Source organism: Ambystoma mexicanum, chromosome 2p (assembly GCF_040938575.1).
Source record: "Ambystoma mexicanum isolate Mex_15411 chromosome 2p, UKY_AmexF1_1, whole genome shotgun sequence".
Lineage (NCBI taxonomy): Eukaryota > Metazoa > Chordata > Amphibia > Caudata > Ambystomatidae > Ambystoma > Ambystoma mexicanum.
The window spans coordinates 609902222-609922439 of NC_090923.1; the positions used below are offsets into that span (position 1 = coordinate 609902222).

The 20218-nt window shown below is 43.9% G+C and overlaps 1 protein-coding gene across 2 annotated transcripts in view; it reads right to left on the reverse strand.

Moving 5' to 3' along the window:
• The window catches only part of SEMA3F (semaphorin 3F), a 365356-nt gene that overhangs the window by 125439 nt on the left and 219699 nt on the right, over positions 1-20218 (reverse strand). Inside the window, exons 5-6 of one of the 2 annotated variants that reach the window (XM_069644138.1) lie at positions 16589-16708; positions 12793-12882 (exon numbers count right to left, since the gene is read on the reverse strand). In XM_069644138.1, coding sequence (XP_069500239.1) covers positions 12793-12882; positions 16589-16708 — 210 coding nt within the window. The remainder of the gene's footprint in view (positions 1-12792; positions 12883-16588; positions 16709-20218) is intronic. The other variant, XM_069644139.1, reaches the window with a different exon arrangement.

A 20218-nucleotide genomic window follows, 5' to 3' on the forward strand; every position in this document is an offset into this window, starting at 1 on the left:
GTGTTCTCTTTTTTTCATTAAGATTCAACATTTACCACTTGTTAATATAGCCTAAACCATCCAGGGTAACTGTTCATAGTTATCAAAACACCAACTGAACAAAGTGAGCATAAACATGATTGCGTAAGAGTTTCTGTGTTGGAATGTGAGCGGCAGAGCTAGCCCTAGATAGGCATTTTGAAATCGTCCTATTAGAAGTCTGATGAAGACAAGAATAATGAGATGCAAATGAATGTGCCTTGCCAACAGTGTTGCTGTAAGCTGAATGACGCTCTCCTGTTTTTTAATTTGTTACAATTACCAAATGGACTATGAATTAGGGCTAGCACAAACACATTGGCCTTTGGTATCTGTGTCATCTATAAATGCTGAGAACGATGTGCTGCTCATAAATAGTTTGTCATTAAATCTGTAACATTTCTGATATCAGATCAAAGATAAGTAGGCCGCACATTGTTATTACTAGTTTTTGTTAAAACTAATGTACGACTCAAAAATACTGAAGAAGGCTGGTGAGTCATCTAGTTTGAAACATGTCACTATATTAAGTTACTGCAGAGTTCACAGCACTCGGATTTCTCGACCTTCCAAAGAAAAGGAGTTACCAGAAATTAAGAGTCAGAGGTGACCTTCCTTAACATGTATTGATACCCACTTTTGCCACGATTTCACTTATTTTATTTATGTTTCCAGAAGACTGCTCAGCTTCTGCGTTTGAATGGGAAAGTAAACATAATCTAATCATTGTAAATATGTGGTTGGCGTTAGGGTTAATTTCTCACATAAACGGACAATAGGAGATGATTAAACAAAGCCTTGATCACTGTGGTGCCTTTATAGGTGTTGTCGGATACCAGTGCAAAATCTTTATTATGACAGGATGTTTTTATTTGGTTCCAAGTCAAGATAATAAATGTCACTTTGTATGTTCAATACCTCGTTTATGCACAATTAGGCACTCTGACAAATAAGACGAAATTACTTTGTGTACCTACATTCCCATTTGTAGACACAAATGCTGGGGCAAATTGACAAAGAAGGTCATCAAGTCTCAATTATTAGCTCGTTCCAGAGAGACTACTTGTTTTACAAGGAAGTTATCTGAAGTATTCAGACTTGCTCTTTTTTAGGAGTAAATCAGTTACTTCTTTGCAAATCAGTTTGTGGCTTTCCAGTAGTAAATCCAGTTTTCTACAGGTATTGGCAAAGCAACTATCTGGACTTCATTGGGAAGAAATTCCTCTCTCATGCCTATCAAACTGTTAGCAGGCTTGTTTTCACTCATAAGTGTTTCAATGTATACTATTAGCCATCAGCATAATCACACATCACCAAATGAAAGACAGATTAGGTGGCAGTGCCCCCTTCTTTCACAAGATTCTGAAATAGTGGAGGTTATTGTTTGCTGTGCACAGATGCACAATGGGTTCCCGCACAGATGCGCAATTGTTTCCCACACATCTGCTCATGGATCAGCTCCTATTTGAAAAATCAAAACTGTGTGTTATTATTTTAAAAGGAGGCATTATACCCTGGATACAAAGTACTGCCACCCGGACTGGTCAGAGACTGTGTACACTAGGGAGATGTGATGTGGAATCTTGACTTGGCGCAGTGGATATTGCGATACACATAAAAGACTTGACTGGTGTGACGTGAGACACAGCCGTTAACTGGTGAGGGTATCTGAAGGATTGGGAACTATAGGAGCGAATCATAAGTAAAGTAGTAGTTGATGGGGAATGGCATTGGATTGCTGCAAGCTGAGATTCAGTGACGGGCAAAAGTAGTCCGGAAAGGCTCGATGGCCAGGCGTATAGAAGTAGCAGGCTCAGCAGTAGTGAAGACCGGGGTTGATGAGAGTATGGTGACGTACATAAGATTGGCGTGGTACTGTAGACATGCAGAGGTATATGAATAATGCACTGAAGCATGGAGATTATTAAGACGAGTACAATTGAGACAAGGATGATCACTGAAGACTGAATAGGTCAGTTGCTTATCAATGTTTGAGGATATGGTGATGGTATCTCCGCTTTCAAGACAGACCACACAACCATTTAACTCACGCTGGTCATGCATAGGTACCTCTTTTACACCACAAATACCTAGAGGTTGGGGGTAGTTTCTGATATAAGTAAACACTATTGTAAACCCATGAGAAAACAAAAATCATTGCATACATTAATGCGACCCACATTAGGTTTAAAGAGGAGTGGAAGTAATACATAACCTGCTCTTCTCGTCTCTGCATTCTCTCGTGGTTGGGAGGCTGCTTTTAAGGGGAGGGAAAGAGGAGCCAAGGTTCCCCAACCTTAAAATGCATCTCAAACACTGTAATGCTTTCCATGTTGTTGGGTCGCTCGTCTGTGTGGTGTAATGCTTTCCAGTGTGATTTAATGCTGGCGAGAAACATCTCTAGCAGCTTTCCTATTATGTTTGAGACAATGCCAGTGACTTGCTGTTTCATGTAAGATGTCAAAAGTGTGCGCTACATATTAACCATCTGTTCCCTACTGCCAGTCTCTTCTATGCTCTCGTATAATCCGCTTAACAATTCTTATCCCCTATTCATCTTTCCACGTTTACAGAGATCCAGAGTTTTGGAAACTCACAGATTCAATCAATACCCAATGTACATATCTTATTTACGTTTTATTGGGATGTTCTGTATTTTCAGTAGTACCCAACCTCCACCCTCCACCCCTGCTCTCTACTCTTGCCCCTCCTTCACTCTGCATACCCCATTTACTTGTTCTATACTCTACTCTGTCACCTCGCACAACACACTACTCACCCCTCTTGTCACACCACACACTTCTCCCATTTCCTTAGGACCTAGCGCGTATGTGTTGTTCTCGCCACATACTGCTTGTCCCTCCACACACTCACTTTTGCGCAGCTGGTCTACTTATTCACTAAGAACTCTACCCCTTCTGCCCTAATCAGGCTCCCAACTCCGCTGTCACTCTTCTTTCATTCGGTCTATCACTCCAACTATCTTAGTGTGTTTCTCCATCTTGCTTCCTCATACTCTGTCTGCCCCTCTCACTGCGACACACACTATTGCCAAATTATTCTTACCCCGTTTGCTCCATACAACACTAAGGGCATCCCTCCAACTCATCAACAAACTGATCAATGCCTCCTTCTCATCTGGCACCATCCCCAGTAACCTTAAGAAGTCCTGGGTACGTCCCCTCCTTAAAAAGCAGACTCTAGACCCAGATTATACCAACCAACTATAGGCCAATTACCACTGTGCCCTTCCTCCTTAAAATCTTAGACACGGTGGCTTACTTCCAGATACAAAAGTATCTGGAAGCCACCTACCTTCTAGGAACCCACCAATCAGGCTTCCAGCCCCGGCACGGAAACTGCACTCATCGATCTTAAAGCCCAAATCGATGCGTTTAGGGACAATGGAAAAGCAGCCTTACTCCTCCTCGACCTCTGAGCTGCTTTTGACCTGGTAGGCCACAAGGTCTTATGCAACCATCTGGACTCAGCAGCACACTTCTCCAGGGAGGCCATAATATGGATACAATCCTTCCTTAGCGATAGGACGATGAGTCTTCTCTCCATCAGCCGCTGCTGACCCCATCCCTATCACCTGTGGAGTGCCCCAGGGCTCATGTGTCTCCCCGACACTCTTAACATATTCACCAAGCCCCTTTTCAACGATCTGGACCATCTTGGTATCACCTACACTAATTATGCTGAGGATACTCCGATTCTCCTACCACTTTCAGGTGATCATAACAAGGATTTGGACTTGGTGAATAGAGTCTACATGATCATTCAGGCATGGCCTATGCCTGAATGATGATAAAACTGAGCTTATCATCCTGGGCACTACATCCAGCCTTAAGAAACTCAGCCCCGACTACATGTCTTTCAGCATTGACGGCAACATTATCAAAGTTTCCAAAGAGGTAAAAACCTTAGGCTTTTACCCGGACTCCACCATTACATTCACCAAATAAGTAAACTCCATGGCCTCTGCCACTACATATACATGCAAACTTATCAGAGCAGGTAAACCATTCCTCTCTAAACAGCCGCATCCCCCTAGCTAGTGCCCTTATCCTATCCAGATTATTGTAACTCCCTCTACATTGGCGCTAACAAGTACATCATCAAAAAAATACAAACGCCCAGAACAACGCCCTTAGAGCCGCGCTAACCATCCCCAAAAAAGAACACATCTCAGCATGGAGAAGACAATATATCTGGCTATCCACCAGCGATAAAATAAAGTTGAAAACGGCCTTTCTCACACACAAATGCTTATATAATGCAGCGCCTCAATTCCTCACTGAAAGAATCAATAGGAAAGCAGAGATTCAAACTCTCCAAAGTCGGCGGTGGCAGCTTCTCAGTCAAGGCAGTGCTGCTTTGGAACTCCCTACCCCATGCTCTTCGAGCTGACCAAACCTACATTGAATTTAGGGAGAACCTCACCAAGTGGCTTAAAGACTCTGACCAGTAACTGGCTCCCAGATAATGAATACCGCAACCAGCAAACCTTCCCACCTCCTGCCCCTCTAACTTAGAACCACCTTTTATATATAACACACATACTATGTGCATACTTTTATTATATTATTTAAAACCTGCCTTACTATCTCCTCACTACATATCTTATGTAACTGCATCTTCTATGTATCCATTCTATGTCTACTTTTTACTCATCGTACCTTACCTCTATGTAACTAAGCTGTAAAATCCACCGTACATTACCTTGTATGTAACTAAGCTGTAAGCCTACTTGTACCCTTGCGCCCCTATACCGTCGAGTCTGGCACGCATTACAAATAAACAAGCTAGCTTTCATTTTTCTTGCCATTCACTAATCTCCATACAAATACAGCGTGCAGCATAAAGTTAGGATGGTAATAAAGCAATGGTTACATGATAGCATGCAAAGATTGAACACATGTGCAGCATGCCTTAGGACTACAAATCCACTGTTTGCCAAAGCATCAAACCAATACGTTGATTCTTCAGCTGGGAAGTACAGAGAATGTGGGTACCTTTTTGGATGAGCTGCAGAAAAGCCCTACAGAAGTAGACTAGGGGTGGATGGCATCATGGTCAATAGCTTGATGACCATCCTATTTCTGTGGTAGAGGATGAAGTGAGGGATGCTCATCAGCCTGTAGTACTGGTTAAAGGAATGTTAGCACCTCCACCAGTCGTTGCTTACATTTGGTGGAAAATACAACACCTTCAATATCTTCAGAAGCGAGGTATGCTAAGTAATGCAGTCTCTACTTGTGTTGGATAGACGAATACCATACTTGGTAGGTGCCCAGGTCCTGAAAACCAGCACAGTAATCACATTTCTCAATTGCATGTGCTTATGTTTCAGGCATTGCATTGGGAAGAACCCTCAGTCTGTCAGTGATGGTAGAGGGACTCTAGAAAGGGGGAAGGTATTACTTCAGTGGCTGTTATTGTTCAACAGGTAGAGATTTGTCCCCAGTAATACTAGTCCTTGGAAGGGCACTCCACGTGTGCTAAAGTCTGGCAACAGAATTGGCTACTTTAGTCTCCCTGCTTGGATAGAGTACAGACAGAGAACCAAGAAAGAATATGTGCAATATGAAGTCAAAAGAACGGATATGGCACTAGTCGCAATAGCAGTCCGAATGATGGGGAACTGAGTGTAGCGCCGAGATGGAGACAACAAAAGTAGAGATCTAGCAGCTAATCTAGTTAGGCTAGAGAGCAACAAAAGAGCCAGTGAGAGGCATGTTCAGAGAGCAAGAGCCAGTTGAAGCCGAGGACAGAGAGATGGAGCAAGCAAGAGGCGAGATCACATGTTAGAAGGAACTTACGGAGTACAGGACATAGCACCAGGATGCATAAATATAGGTCAGAGAGATTGCCTTCAAAAGGTAGGCACCAGAGATATGCCTAGAACACTAGAGGTGTGAAAGATCAGGCCAGTGAAAGTACATTAAAGAGATATGGAGGTCAAAAAGAGTAGGGTGAGATGGCGAGTGAAATAAAACTCAGATAAACAGGAAAATCATTTTAATCAAAATTTGATTTTAGAATGAAGTAGGCCAAGGAAAGAAGACAGCAAAAATACACGAGAGGTGTAAAAGCAATAGAAAGCAATTAGGAGATGGTGAAAGTGATAACATCAACCTGATAGATGTACCCGTAATAACATAACCGTTGTATTTTGTACAGCGCATATTCACCTCAGAGGGGGGCATCCTGGTGCTATTGACAGATAACAGATGTTTAGTTTTACCCAACTTAATGGTTCTCATTTTATCGACCTTGGAAGGATGAAGGGCTGAGTGGACCTGACGGGATTCGAACTTGTGACCATGAGGTCAAACATAGGTCCCTGTAGTGGATGCACTAGTCCACTCAGCCACAGACCTGGCTACATTTAATAGTCAAAAGAATGCAAGTAAACTTTGGAAAGATCATGCCAGAGGGAAGAGAATCCAAGACATGGGAGCAGACATAGTACAGGTCAAACTCTTTAAAGGTAAATCAATATAGTCCTATATATAAAATATATAAATCAAAATAAAGGCAAGCTAATAAACAGTTCAAATAAGAGTGAGAAAAAGCAAAGTCCAGAAAACAAATGAGGCAAAGCATAGAACTCGGAGGGGAGTAATGCACACGTAACAGGATTATACTAGTGATCCTAGAAGATCTAGATTGAATCAGCAAGAGCAGAGTTCAAAAACATAGGGTAGAAAGTATACAGGCCAGAGATATGTAGCTACTGTAATGAGGGTAAATGTAGGCTACCAAAACCAGACCATTAAAAATATGACTGAACAATGATCAGAGGCAAGGCCTGGGACCGTAATGGTCGGACAGAATGAATTATAAGGAGGTGTGATGCCCCTTACCATGAGGCCAGAAAGTGAGGCCGCATCGCAATAGTCCCCCTGGGGGTGGTACTCAGTAGGAAGATCTCATGAGAAGAGACTCCCCCTCTAGGGATAAACATTGAAGGGAGATGCAGCATAATATAGAATAATCCTCACCAACCACCCTGTACACCTCCCCGCCTTGTAAGCCCCAGTCCTGTTCTAGTGCAATCCATGCATTTCTGTAGGAAACAGACTTTTCTCACCGAGATGAGGGAGAACAAGGGTTACCAAAGGCAAAGTAATATAGAAGCAATGGGACGAGGAGGCGACACAGGAATAATGATTGAAAGGCCAATGACACAGACAAAGGACTTAGTGTATTATGCCAAGCATTGCCAACCAGTTGATATAAAAAATAGATGAAGGATTCCTAGAGAAGAGCCATCCAACCAGCAGGAGAGGCAGTCCAGTCCTGGAAGTTCAACATCTGAACATCAAGGAAGCTGCAAGCAATGCGCTCCCCGAGCCAGGAGGCTGGAAGGGGGGATCCCTTGTCCCTGTGGCATGGAGCCACTCTGAAGAAGTGTTGGGGCCGGAAAGGCGACGGCGTGACCCGGAGCAGGGGGACCAGGTGTCCATAGAACTACGCTGTAGCCACCAATAAGACTACCGCAGAGCTGCGCAGGATCACTAACAGCAAAGAAGAGCAGTGCGAACCAAGACCTTTTGCCCCGCAGAGATCCGGTGAAAATCTCCTGAGAAGCAGGTAACTGGAGAGGAAGGTAGTACGGATGGGGGCTGGGTGTGAGAAAGAGTGCATCAGGAATAATCTTCCTCGGCACAGTAGTTGGTCGCAGACCACAAATGAAGACAAGAGTGAGAAAGAGCATAACAGGAATATTCTTCCTCAAGACAGTGGATGGTTGCCAATCACACCCAAAGTAAATAGTGAAAGAGCACACTGGAAGTTGTTTAATTTGTGGTAGTACCAGGCAGGAGAGTGAACCAGGTCTGCCAAAATGAAGTCATGACGAAGTACAGGTCTAGGGCCTGCACCCACAAGAAAAAGCTATGAGCCCCTTTGTGTGTCATAGTTCTTGGCAGGAGAGAATACCAAGTACAACTGGAGAAAGAAGAAAAACCAAGGTCAGGGACCCTCTTTATAATTGGATCTTTGTTCGCTAAGAAAGCCAGGGGAAGGGAGTCATTCCCCCTGGCATTGCGAACTGTGAAACAGAGCCTAAGAAAAGCCAGGGGAGGGGGGGTCATTCTCCCTGGTGTTGTGAACTGTGAAACAGAATCTAAAGAAGACCAGGGGAGGGGAGTCATTCCACCTGGTGTTGAGAACTGGGAAAACAAAACTAACATGGACCAGGAGAAGGGAGTCCTTCTCCTGGCAAACTATGCTGCAAAGAGGATCAAAGCAGGAACCTAGGGGAATGGAGTAATTCCCCCCCCCCCCCCCTCCGGGGATATAAAGTCTTGAAATGTGTGACACAAGAGTTGTAGGATCTTCATCCTTTATAGTACTGCAATCAGGGGAAGGAGGCCATTTCCCCAGCTGGAGAAACTTTCAGCCAGAACTGTGCCACCCAGCCCAGGAAGAGGGAGTCAATCTCCCGGACCCAGAACTTTGGTACAACTGTTTAGTTACAAGTGTAAAGGACAGAGATAGGCACATTTTGACACAGGATGGTGGGATATTTAAGTTGATAAGACATCCTGACAGTTTCATTAACATTTTAGTTGGAAGGGAAACCCCTCAGATATAGGGAGATGTAGGTTTCTTCTTTTATTTACACTGCAAATAAAACTCTATAGCAGCCACTATGCCACGTGTGTGTCAGTCGCCTTCTCCACCCGTACAGAGGGAAAAGAGTAGAGTTTAGATAGAGAAGAGGTGATGAGTAGGCCCACCCCTGGCAGATTTCCCAGATACTCGTCCAGTAAAAAGTATAGCACTATCAAGGAAGAAGACAAAGAATCAGGGCCCCAAAGTGTATCTGTCAGACAGAGGGAGCAAGAAACGGTCAGAAGAGGGGTCAATGGCGGAAGAGTTCAGAGACAGCCTATTACAACAGACTGGGCATGATCAGTTATAGTGTATTTAACTAGGAAGGCCTGACCAAGCTAGAGTTCACAGAGATGGTACGGACGGAGCAGAGATCACAGTGACAAAAATCATATGACATGACATGAAGAATTTTGACAATGACTAACCAAAAGTACACAAAGATGGCACCAATGAGAACAGGGATCAAAGAAACAAAGCATGATGGGGCCACATGTAACAGCAAGAAAAGCGGAAACACCGAAAGGACAAAGAAGGGATGTAAAAATACAGATGTATGCTAGGGAAACTGTCAGGAATGTGAATCAAACAGGACTGAGCTATTTGGTGTCTGTAATGTACCCAGGACACAGTAGTCTCAACACAATCCTCAGTGGACACAGTTCTAAAGATAGACCTGCCTCTTCAAGAGTAGTTTCCACACACATGCATGCTGGCTAAGATGGCACCTAGAGACAAGTCTCGTTTCTTACAGGCCACAGCTTTCAGGTGAATCAGCAAACCATTGTAATTTTTTTACTTAAAGACTGCGCCTAAGGAGACATATGTGGAATACTTAAAGTAAATTGGTTCATATACATGTTATAAAAAAAGACTGAATTCCTAACTTTTAATTTCCATAATGAAAATCAGCCAAATTATTTTGTTTCCATTTCCATGTAGTACTTCATTACTCCCATTCAGTAATTAATGTAAGCTTCAATGGCAACAAGCATTACCATTTTACCACTGGACTGCCCCTATATAGTTATTTTTCATGTTTTTTAATATAAGGTTATATTTCTTTTTCGGCCACCAAATTCAAATCTAATTCACTTAAATCCTGCCGATCTGTTCCTTTTTTGGACAAATTGATCCCAATATCAGCAAATTGAATTCTTTTTTAAACCAGTTGCTAACGTTTCCAAATAAATCATTCGTTCACTACTAATTTCAGTTCCATATATTCATTGTTTTGAAACTCTGTTGCCTTCCAAAAGCTCCAATATTTCCTGAAAGTTCTCATTACACTGTTAAAATCTAATTTCAATAAATTAAGTAGTCTCTTTTAAAATGATGTACCTCATGTCGTTATTGCCTTAATCAGTCACTCAATCTACAAATGACTCTGCCGAGTCCAAATATATTCTGGTCCATCCATTCAATTGCAACCGACTACCACATTTGCGCAAACTATAACACTGGGCATGCTCCATAACTACTCCAAACCTATACATTTCCAGTCTGTCCAAATTCTTCCCATCCCGGCCACAGATGATGCTTCCCTTCCAAACAAGTCAGATGCAACACCAGTAAGATCTAACACTCCCTTCAGAGCCCATGCACACACTCCCCTTCAGACCATCCAAACACCATCTTCTAGTCCCTTCAAATGATCCCTGCATCAAACACTTCTCTTTCAACCTGGCCACATTTTCCACTGCCCAACTATCCAATCCTAATGCTTCCCTTCTCAAGTCATATCCAATTAATCCCATCCAGCCTGTTCAGTTTCCATACAGACTTTCCAAATGCTCTATTTTTCCATCCCAAACGTCCAACTCAAGCCCATTTTTATCATCCCCCTCCAAACACATCTAAAGTCCCCCCTGTAACACCACAAATACTTTCCTTTCAACAAGACCTTGTCCTCCCTTTCCACAATGTCCAAAGAGTTAATTCAATCCCATCAAAATGTTCAATTTCTTTTAAAGTAGAGGATCTCACTCCAGTGAGTCCAAATGCTTTTTTTCTCTAGTCCTTTCAAACACAAACATTTGTTTAGCCTCGCCTCTTGCAGCCAACCAAATGTTTCTCTTCTAACACATAAGTCTTCCATTTCTTACTCAGCTTTTCTAATCTGGCTGATGCTCCTATTTGAGTGGGCTTGATGCTCCCTTCCCAACATGTTTGAAAGGTCCCCTTCTAACCTGTTCAAATGCTTCACTTCTAGTCTATTAAAATGCTCCCCTTCCAGAAACCGCAAATACTTTCATTCCAAGAATTCCAAACACTTTCTCTTCCAGTCCGTACAAAGCACCCCTTCCAGCCCATTGGAATGCTACCATTCTCCAGCACGTGTAAATGCTCATCCTTTGTCCCACCCAAACGTTTTCAGTGTAGGCCATTCAAACACGTCACTGCCTGCAAATCAAACGTCTCCCTTCCATGTCACTGAAAGGCTTAAAGTTACTTTTGACCGAAAGTCTCATCTTCCACTTCCCTGGGTCATTCCCCTGGCAAGATGTCCCATATCACCGCTACTCGCCTATCCAATTGTTCCCTTTAAGCCCACCTCTTATTGACTGCATCCATACATTTAATGTGGCATAATCTCATGTGGACGACATGCAGTTACAAATCAGCCTCTCTAACCTTACCAATTGAGTGCAACTTACTGAAAGCCTTTGCCTAGATACAATCCATATTCGGAGATTCAGATGCTTACATCTGAACAGAAGGAAAACACTTTTATTGTAAGACCTCATTGTATTACTGAGGATCTGACTTTATTTACCTGCAGCTCACATCATTTCTCTTCAACGTCCCCCGACTACTGTCCCCGCCTTGAAATTTTGAGTTCTCTCTGATGAACGCTAGCATTTCCCAGATTCCTCAAAACCATAAGGTTAATAGAAAAACTAAATTTTTGCTTCCTTTTATTCCCAAGGATGATAATGCCACTGCAGTGGGATTAATGACTAATTCATGCCCAGAATATGGAAATGCCACGCATGCAGGAGCTCCCAGCTCCCATAGTGGTAAAATACAGGTAGCAGAATAATGTGGTCAGACGCTTTCTAGGTCTGCCATTTAGAGTCCCTGTCGCTGTAGGACAGAGCAGAGCTCTCTACACTGGCTTAATATAAAAGGTAGAATATTGTTTTCAAAATTATGCTACTTCTGCACTTCTGTCTGTAGAACGCCCCTTTTAAGTACCTATTTAAAGAAATCCAAAGATTCTTCCCTAACAGGTAATTGGCATCATTGAACACTGGCCTTTTGACTGTCCCCAAATAACTGTACCTCACTTGGGGAGGCCATGGCATCTTCATTTGGGGTCCAAGCCACTTGAATACCCTTCCTTTACAGCATAAAATGGAGGCTGGGGAGAAGTATTTTAGAGGCTGCTTCAAAACGCTCATAAGAAAACAGCTTAGGACTATCGGTGGCAAGTGGGTAATCAGTTTCCAGTGCAAGCTTTACAAACGATCCCACTCACTCCTCCAAACACTCCCCCTGCAGCATAACACCTAGCAATACTGCCAGTCCGAACGCTCCCAGGCCATTTTGTCCAAACACTGCTTTATGGCCATGCGAGTAGTCACGTTGCATCCTCTCCAAACACTCCCACTGCAACTTCATACAATTTAATGAATTATCATAACGAATCATTTCCATTTGAGTCTGATTATTTCCAGCTAAACTAATTACGTGTTATGCTTTAAATCCACGTCTATTGGTATGGTATTTATTTACTTTTGCATAAAGGAACACGAGAAAGACTCATTCGCTATGCAAGTTGCACAAATGCTGCTAATGTGGATGTGAAATGTACATTGAGTGACATACTTAGACTGCCATTTTGCACCTACGTTAGGATGGCGAGGTTAGTAGCGTCGGATGCAAAGACCTGTGTGAGGTTAGAAGACGAGGACAATGTTATACACAAAGTGCATGCCCATGCGCCACCACTGCCCGCAGAGGGGTAGCTATTGAGAGTTAGGCTGGTTTACTATTACACTATGGGTTAGAACACCCATGCCAAGGCTTCCTCATTCCATGCTTAGGGAATGCCAAGGGAACGAGAGAATAAGTGCTTGGAAGCAGCTGGCTACTACCCTTTGGGGGAGAAAGGGCCTTGCCAGTCCCAAGCTTGGTTCCCACCTTGTGCTCCGCTGGCGTTGGGCTGGCGGAGGGGTCGATGGCTCTGCTTCCCCGTCCTCCTGGCTGGATTGTTTGGGTGAACTCAGAAGCCTGAGGAAAAGGAGCAGTGGAGAAGAGTTAGAAGGGCAGAAAAAGACCGGGAGAGACTCCCAGGCTGGGTTCTGATCTTTTGGAATGGTTCACGGGTGCAAAGAGATGGGAAGCCCCGCCCATATAAAACAAAACACACATTGAAGAAAAAAAAAATGGGAGGTGTAATTCCCGTCATCCTACATTTTAAAACAAACACCACAAAGTCACAGGTTGTAGAGAAAGGAATGAGAAAACAAAATGTTCACCAATGAAAAGGCCACAAAACGGACTACAATAACTGATGGAAAAAGGCCAGATTGGCAATTCACAGCTACTGCACGGTACAACTGCTTAAGCAGGCAAAAAAGTAGATCAGCAATAATGCACCAGAAGTAGGAGACACCACGGGGGACGATCAGAGAAATGCCAGCGAAACGACCACAATAAGAGAATGGATCGCAACACTGTGTCTGGTAGGGTGGAGCTCTTCCACTCATTGCCGCTTCAGGAAAACCTAGCAGCTACCCTTAATCTAGCTTCCCAATACATTCCTCTAAACCAACCCTTTGCTCCAAAGAGAAGTGCCAAATGGCAGGAAATGTCTGCTCACCCAACTCTGTAGCCCTTCCAGCTTCAACTCAAGCAACTCGTTTTGGGAGAACACAGTGCATGTCGAGCTGCAAGTTCCCACCAGCAAAACAGGTGTCTAATGCGGACGGTGATTGCCGAGGAACTGTCAGTGCCAGCCCTTTGTCCTTGGAGCCAACTAACGGTTATTCTAAAAGCCACGTTAAAAACTTGAACACAGCTATGTATATAATTAAGACCATGGCTTCAAGACAATGTGCTCAAAAGGGAGGGCTAGCCAGGGAAAATGCTTAAACCTTTGTTAATTGACAAGACATAACACGGAGGCCCAGAGCGGCTATATGAAGACAGCTGCTTGGGCAGCTGGTCTTTCGCTGGAAGTACTGGAGGGAGCCAGCGGAGGGGATCCTGCTGTGGGGATGAAGTCGGTGGTGCTCACAGTTCTATCATATTTATTGACGAGATTTGCAAGTGCTTCTATCAGAAACAATGATCCTAAGCAGTGACAATGGAGAGCAGGGCAATCCTCACACAAGGTGCTGCAGATGGTAGATGGTGATTAGTGAGCAAGTGAGCAGGACATGATGAAGTTGGCAAAGGTGAGAAGAAACAAGTGGGAACATCGTCCGTGGACCTCACATCCTGACAATATACATTATTTAAACTTATTGGCACTACAGTGCTATGGAGAGCGAGGTTGGGGCATTAGTAAGGAGTGGTCAAGGCACTGTGGGTCTACCTTCCTAGATAGGAGCTACCGCTTGGAGGTCCTTAAAGAGCTCTGTAGCAGGAGGTCTTATGCAGAGCTCAGTGACAGATGCTTCACAGCTCAGCTATTCTCATGCAGCTCAGTCCCGAGTCAAAACGTCCGTGGCCTTCTGTTACTTAACAGCAACACTATAAATTCAGGACACGGTCACTTACCAACTCGGAATTGGAGATGTTTGACTGAAAGACATCAGGATTCACTAATGACTGAGGAGTGCCTCATGCATTTGTCCGGGAAAAGAAGCTTGATCATAAACCACACCCGTATGATGTGAGGGGCATTCTGCTTCTGTTGTCTGGTCTCATGATCAACTACTCATAATTTCTCTCTAGTTGCACTGCGGCCTCTGCTAGCAATGCACTTCAATAAGCATGTCAGGTTTGGATGCAGTAGGAAGGGGAGAGCATGGTGTTTGTAGGTGTATTTCATAGGTCGTCTTCCTTTTTACAAACTATGATCACCATGAACTAAATGTGGTCACAGTTATCCGTGTGAACCACTCCGTGCGAGCGCAGACACCACAGCTGTTGCCGCAGCAGGTTGGTCATTAGGAGGCCTATCATTTAAGGACATGCCTGTGTATACCACTTTCTGATGCGGGAGCGACTGATGGCGGGGCTCAAGTCGAGGTTGCTCGCGGGTGGACGGCATCCCCCCACTTTTTTCAGAGGGCAGGCACCGCCCCCCGGCTGTTTTAGAGGCCAAGTCACTTTGACTAGGTTTTTCAAAATTGTGATTTTAAGCACAACCTGAGGATTTCAACCGCGTCGCCAAGCTCACGGGTCAGGCACTTCCACCACTACACCATACAACCTGGTGAAAAACAATGAACAACTTCAGGTGAAATTACACATTTCGGGACTGTACTCTCCAGGGAAAACATAGGCATTGATTCTTGAGGTTTAAAACGTGCACACTTTTCACACTCTATTAGAATAAAATATCCTCTTATTTTTTTTGTGTATGTTGATTTTATTGAAAGGCAAATACCCCTTTGTAGTGTGCAATTTGTAGAATTATGCAAAGCCAATTGAATAAAATGTGAATTTTTCACCTTGATATGCCAATGTCTGGTGACATCACATCCCACTGCGTATGTTAAGATGGCTGACACTTTTTACTTTAGGACTTGACCCCTGCTGATGGACGATGGGTCCTGTGTTTTGTGCTGGAGAAGCACGGCAACTGAAAGGCAACATTCCCATGTAGTACTGGTATGAAACGTAGTCGGAGGGCAAGTGAACCACATGCACGTTACATCCTTGTGGTTGATAGTGGAATGCTGCAGTGTCAACAACTGGGTCTGAATTTGCCCTGAAATCGTACAAAATGTTGAGTCTTTTTGACCGCACCTGGTCGCATCAGTGGCTGTGAACAAGGCGAGCCTGTAGAGAATGACACAGCAGGGACAGGCATTGGGGCTGGAGAAGACGTGGCAATAAAGGAGCAACCTTCTGCCGTCTTGGAATGTCCCTCCTGGTCCTCAGCATCTAGTATCACGGATTTTCACTAACAATTTCCTCCCAGTGACTGACATTGGGTCAGGATCAGGAGGAGGGCGATTTGGGAATTCCCTTTACAACAACAGGACTGCAAGGGAATGTAGATTGCCACCACCCTATAATAGCTTGGAGACTCGACAGGAAGGATAGGAGGTATAGGTTTTTACTATCTCCTAAAAGACTTGAAGGCTGAAACGGAAGCACATAGCAAGAGGCAGTGACACTGGAAGGGAAGAGGGAGAGGATTGTGCATTATCTCAAGGACAGGTCTCATGAAGGGAAAGGGAAGATAAATCGTATGGGCAGCTGCAATGCCCAATATCATTTACTGAGTCTTGAAAAGAAAGTATAGAGGGGCATAGAATTCACCTAGAGACACACTGGGGATGAATGGCCAGCATTCTCATTGAACACGGAGGGTAAGAGGGACGTGTCTCCATATAGAAGGGAATGGCAGGGGGAACTCCCAGTGAAAGGCAATGTGACTTTAGTGCACAGTACACCTGCCAGGACTTCAATATGCCATAATATCCTTCATATCTGCAAAGGAATGGTGAGAATGCAAACGCACACCTTCCATTGAAATGTACTAGGATAAGTGCGTAAGAGTGTGGGTCATGATTTTACTTCCCAGTAAAACTAGATGGGATTGGAAGACGAGGTCTAGGTAAAGAGCCACAGAATGTCACCTCCCATTGGCAGGCACTCGGGTTGGATAAAATCAGCCATCACCTGCGAACAATGCCTCGGAGGCAAATAGAGATGAGTCGAAGGCACAAGTTGCTTGATGCTCTAGACTGGCGTGTGAAGCAAAGCCTCTCCAGAGCATTGACATTTCTTTCCTGAGTTTTTCTCCCCAGCATACCTGTGCTTTGCGTCCACGGTTCACGTAGCTGCAGACTGGGTTGTAGGCTCCAGTGCCACACACGTACAGATGTGTCCTGTTCCAGGGCTGTACCAGGCGGATGAAATTCCCACATTCGCCCTGTAAAACACAGATGTATCAAAACATGGGAAGAGGCACATCAATGTAATGGGAACAATAACCTCTCGCAAGGCAGTAGCGGGTGACCACATTGTGGATAATCTCATTGGAAAAATATTGTCAACTTAAAGTTAAATACGGTAATCATGTTTGGATACAAAACATATTGCATGTCATTGCTGTGTGTTCCTCACTCTGTTTTTCACCCCCACACGTCACCGGCTGATGATCCGCATAGTCATTGAAATGTGCAACTATGTTCACCCTGACCGAGCAATTTTTTGATTTTTATTAAGGCAGAGCCCTGAGAACACCGCAGAAGGGTGATTACCACACTCCTGTCCCAGTCCTTGTGTGTTGATTGGAGTAACGGGTGCATCCGAGTGTTTAATCGCATTCAACTAGAAAGTGCACTATGCAGAGGTACTATGGTACAGGTGTAGTTCTGAGCAGTACATCACTAAAACCCCATGTTAGACACGTGAAAAGAAGGAACGGGGTAGGGGGAAGTCAGGAGGGTTTTGGAGGAAGGGATACTCCCTAAGCAAATACGAACATGAAAAAAGGCAAAGTACAATAAAATGTAACATTTGTTCAGACTAACAACATTACTTCACATCCTCTCTTCGGACTTCTTCCTCTAAACCCCCTCTTTTTTGGAGACTTATACATCTTGACTCTACTGCCCCTGACTCCACACTGTTCTGTGATCTCTGTACCTCTCTCTCCCTCCCTCACTATTCTCCCTTCCAGCCTTACCCTCTCTGCCAGACACACTCTTGATGCCCTCATTCATGCGGATCGTCCATTCTCCATCCCTCTCTCTATCCTTCTCACCTGGTCTGACCACTCTCTCCTCTCTTCGTACCTTGGTCCTCTCGGTCCCCTGACCAAGCCTCCCCCAGCACCGCTAGCCTCCTTCACGGTCATCCGACCGATGAAGCAAGTGTCCGTTGCTGCGTTTGCCTTCATCCCATCTCCTCCCCCTTGCTGACTCTCCCATTGACCGTCCTTGACAATCGTCATCTTGCTATTACTAACACTCTTGACATTCTTGCCCCTGTCATGAGGATCGTCTGAAACCTGCCTCCAAGCGTAACAGTTGGTACAACTCTTATCTAGCCACTCTGAAACGCAAGTGCAGAGGTGCTGAACGGATGTTTATGTTATGTTTATGTTTGTATGCTTATATCGCGCCAGATGCCCGCGGGCATCAGGGCGCGGAAACAGAACAACGGACGAACGCACTACACATAATTAATGAAAGTACTAGCGAACTGTTTATCAGGTAAAGTGACTCATCGGAATAAATGGGTTTTCAGTAGTTTCCTGAAAGTCTGGTAGTTTTCCTCTAGCCTAAGGGAGGAGGGCAGCTTGTCCCAATGTTGAGCAGTCTGTACTGGAAAGGATCTACCAAAACCAGTGACTCGGTTGAAGCACGGCACATTAAGCTAGCCCTGATCAGCTGATCTTAGATGTCACCGGGGTGTGTATCTGGAGAATTGTTTCCTAAAGTAAATAGGTGCAACCCCAAATAGGCATCAATGAACTATTGTCATTGACTTAAATGGAATTCTATCCTCAGTTCTCAGCCAATGTAAGGATTTCCTTCCTGCCGTTATATGCTCACAGTTCTTTGGCCCCTTAACAATACGAACCGCATCATTCTCCATTACTTGGCATCTGTCAATTTCTTTCTTTGTAGCTCCGAGCAACAAGACATTGCCATAATCCAGTCGTGACAAAATAATATCTCTGGCGATGGCCATATTTTCCTCGTTCAGGAATGGTCCGATAGCTCTCAGTAGGCACAGTTAGTAAGAATTGTTCTTGTGAAGATACTTAACCTGTACCTCTGATCCCACTGAGGCTTTGACCATCATCCCGAATGTTTTGACTTGGGTCGCTACTGGGATGTTTGCCTCTTTAATGACAAATACTTTGTATTCATCGCCTAGCTTGGCTCTTGCCTGGTGTGTCCGAAAAATCATCATCTCTGTTTTAGTGTTGTTTAGATACATGAAATGTTGTTTCATCCAGTGGTCGATAATGTTGTAGACTTCTGCTATTTTAGCACTATCCATGCATGAGATAGTCACCTTCTAGTTCAAAGATTAACTGTGTATCGTCGGTGTAATTCGTAAAGAATACGCTGACGCTTTCCAATAGAGTGCAAAGACTTCTCATGTAAAGGTTAAATAGCAGTGGGGATAGACTCGCTCCCTGAGGAACTCCAAAAATAATGGATGCAGCCTCTGAGAATGTATCCCCCCCCCCAGTGTATTCTGGCTCGCCGATTTTTAATGAATGATAATCATGCCAAAGCCTGATGATCCACTAGGTCGAATGCTGCACTAAGATCGAGTAACATCAAAGTCCCTGCTGTGCCTCTATCCACCATTTCCAGCATATGATTCTGTAAATCTAACATAGGTCTCAGTGCTGTGAGCTGTCCGGAAACCTGATTGCTGTGTGTGAAGCTTTCTGTGGGCTTCAATATGCTTCTGAAATTAATTGGTCGCTATCTTATCAATCATTTTCAGAATCAAGTTAGAGTTTGTAATTGGGCTTTGGTTACCTGGGTCCTTTGGATCCAGGCCAGCCTTTTTGACCAGAGGCGTGATGGTCACTTCTTTAATTTCTCTAGGCACTAAGCCCTCTTAAATGAGGCGTTTACTATCCTGGTAAGAACTGGAGAGAACAATTCTTTATTGTCCAAGATGACTTTTGTCGGCATAAACAACAAACATAATATTCTCTGCGCACGATGTTGGTTTCATTTTGGCCAGTACTGAGGACAACTCTTCCTCTGAAACAGGTGAAAAACTGAAACTGGCTACTTCTCCTAATTTGGGAAGATCCACTGAATGCGCTGACTTGCCCGACTCCTCTCTAGGCACAATAATATGGTCTATAGCCTTCGGAATCTTGGCTGCATATGCCTCTCATACTACCTCACAGTCTTCCTTAGTGGGAGCAAAAGGAGGGGTGAGCGCCTTGGGTTTTTCTATACTATACCCTTGAGGATCTGGAAGGTTTTGCTTGTGGCATTTGGGGCTGCTGCTTATTATAATAGTTTGCCTTTGCTTCTCTTATGCCTTTCCTTTATTTATAATTATTGCAATTCCAGTTATCTTTATTTTCAGATGTGTTTTATTATTCCATTTCCTTTCCATGGTTCGTTTTTCCAATTTGTATTTATTGATCTCCTCATTATACCATTTATATAGGCGGACCTCTGGCTCATCCTCTGATAAACTGGCCTGTCACCTACTCCAAAGTCAATATTGTCTCTCTATCTGCTCCAAGCAGAGGGTCCACATCCAGGCTTACATTTGTGCATTCATTAGACATTAGATTTTATTTTGTATATTATGACCATTAGGCTTTCTGTACATATATTTACAATGCATAACAATAAAACTACCTATCATAAAATATATTGTCTCATTACATTTTTGCATTCAATATGCTTATTATTTCGAAGCGTAAATTTTCTTTTGACAGTGC